The 1,112-nt window shown below is 64.6% G+C and overlaps 1 protein-coding gene across 1 annotated transcript in view; it reads left to right on the forward strand.

The window, feature by feature from the left end:
- Positions 1-331: 331 nt before the first annotated feature.
- Positions 332-1,112, forward strand: part of LOC310824518 (uncharacterized protein) — a gene marked incomplete at both ends in the record, with an annotated part of 828 nt that continues 47 nt past the window's right edge. The window contains 2 exons of the mRNA XM_083697776.1: positions 332-407; positions 459-1,112. The exon at positions 459-1,112 is cut by the window's right edge and continues 47 nt beyond it. Of these exons, the coding sequence (XP_083553902.1) occupies positions 332-407; positions 459-1,112 (730 nt within the window). The remainder of the gene's footprint in view (positions 408-458) is intronic.

A 1,112-nucleotide genomic window follows, 5' to 3' on the forward strand; every position in this document is an offset into this window, starting at 1 on the left:
TTCACCTCTGTTGCGCGTTTCTGGGTGCCTGTGTGTGTGTGTGTGTGTGTGTGTGTGTGTGTGCGTGTGTGTGTGTGTGTGTGTCCGTACTTGTGTATCTGTATCTGTATCTTCATGTGTGTGTGATTTGTGATTTTGTGTGTGTGTGAGCATCTAGTCATCTCTGTGTGTGTGTGTGTGTGTGTGTGTGTGTGTGTGTGTGTGTGTGTTTCTTTTCTTTGTGATGTCCGGCACCATGGGCCGTTGTTCCTCTGGGTTTGGCCCGTGCCAGGGGGCGGGGCCTCAGGGTTAACCCTCTCAGCCTCAGGCGGGTCGGGGGTCGGGGGACACCATGAGTGAGTGTTCTGGAGCCGCCGTGTCCGGAGTAGTGATGATGGAGGAATCAGAGGGAGGCGGGGGTCCGGGGGGCCGAGGAGGAGGAAGAGGAGGAGGAGGAGGAGGAGGAGGAGGAGCAGGGGAGGCCCAGGGGCGCCAGGGGGGGCCTCTACGCTGTGGAGGATGTACCCTGTGGCCTCGGCAGCAGACGTGGCTGTGTGCGGTGCCCCTGCTGATCGGGTTCATCGGGCTGGGCCTCAGTCTGATGCTGCTGAAGTGGATCGTGGTCGGGACGGTCCGGGACTACGTCCCAACGGACCTGGTGGACGCCAAGGGCATCGGGCAGGACCCCATCTTCCTGTCCAAGCCCAGCGGCATGCCCAAGAACCCCAACACCACCACCACCACCGCCGCCACCGTCGCCGCGGGCAACCCCTCCTTCACCGCCGTTACCACGGCGAGGGGTAGAACTCGAGCAGGCGCCCACCACCACCCCCCCGCAGGTGGTACCATGGCGACCACAGCCAGGCCCGGGGGCGGCGCCTCGGGCAGTCAGGTGACACCTCGGAACCCTGCAAATCGTCACGGCAACAACGGTGGAGGTGGAGGAGGAGGGGGAGGGGCACGCGGGCCCTCGGCTACGACCATGACGCCGGCCGTGGTTACAAGCCCCGCCCTCACCACCACCTCCAGCCCCTCGCCGTCCAATCCCACGGTTCTCCACGACTCCACCCAGATGTGGACCCACGGCCACGCCACGCCACGCCCAGCGACCACGCCCACGCGCACCCACGGAC

The sequence above is a fragment of the Argentina silus genome, assembly GCF_951799395.1.
Source record: "Argentina silus genome assembly, contig: scaffold_767, whole genome shotgun sequence".
Taxonomy (NCBI): domain Eukaryota; kingdom Metazoa; phylum Chordata; class Actinopteri; order Argentiniformes; family Argentinidae; genus Argentina; species Argentina silus.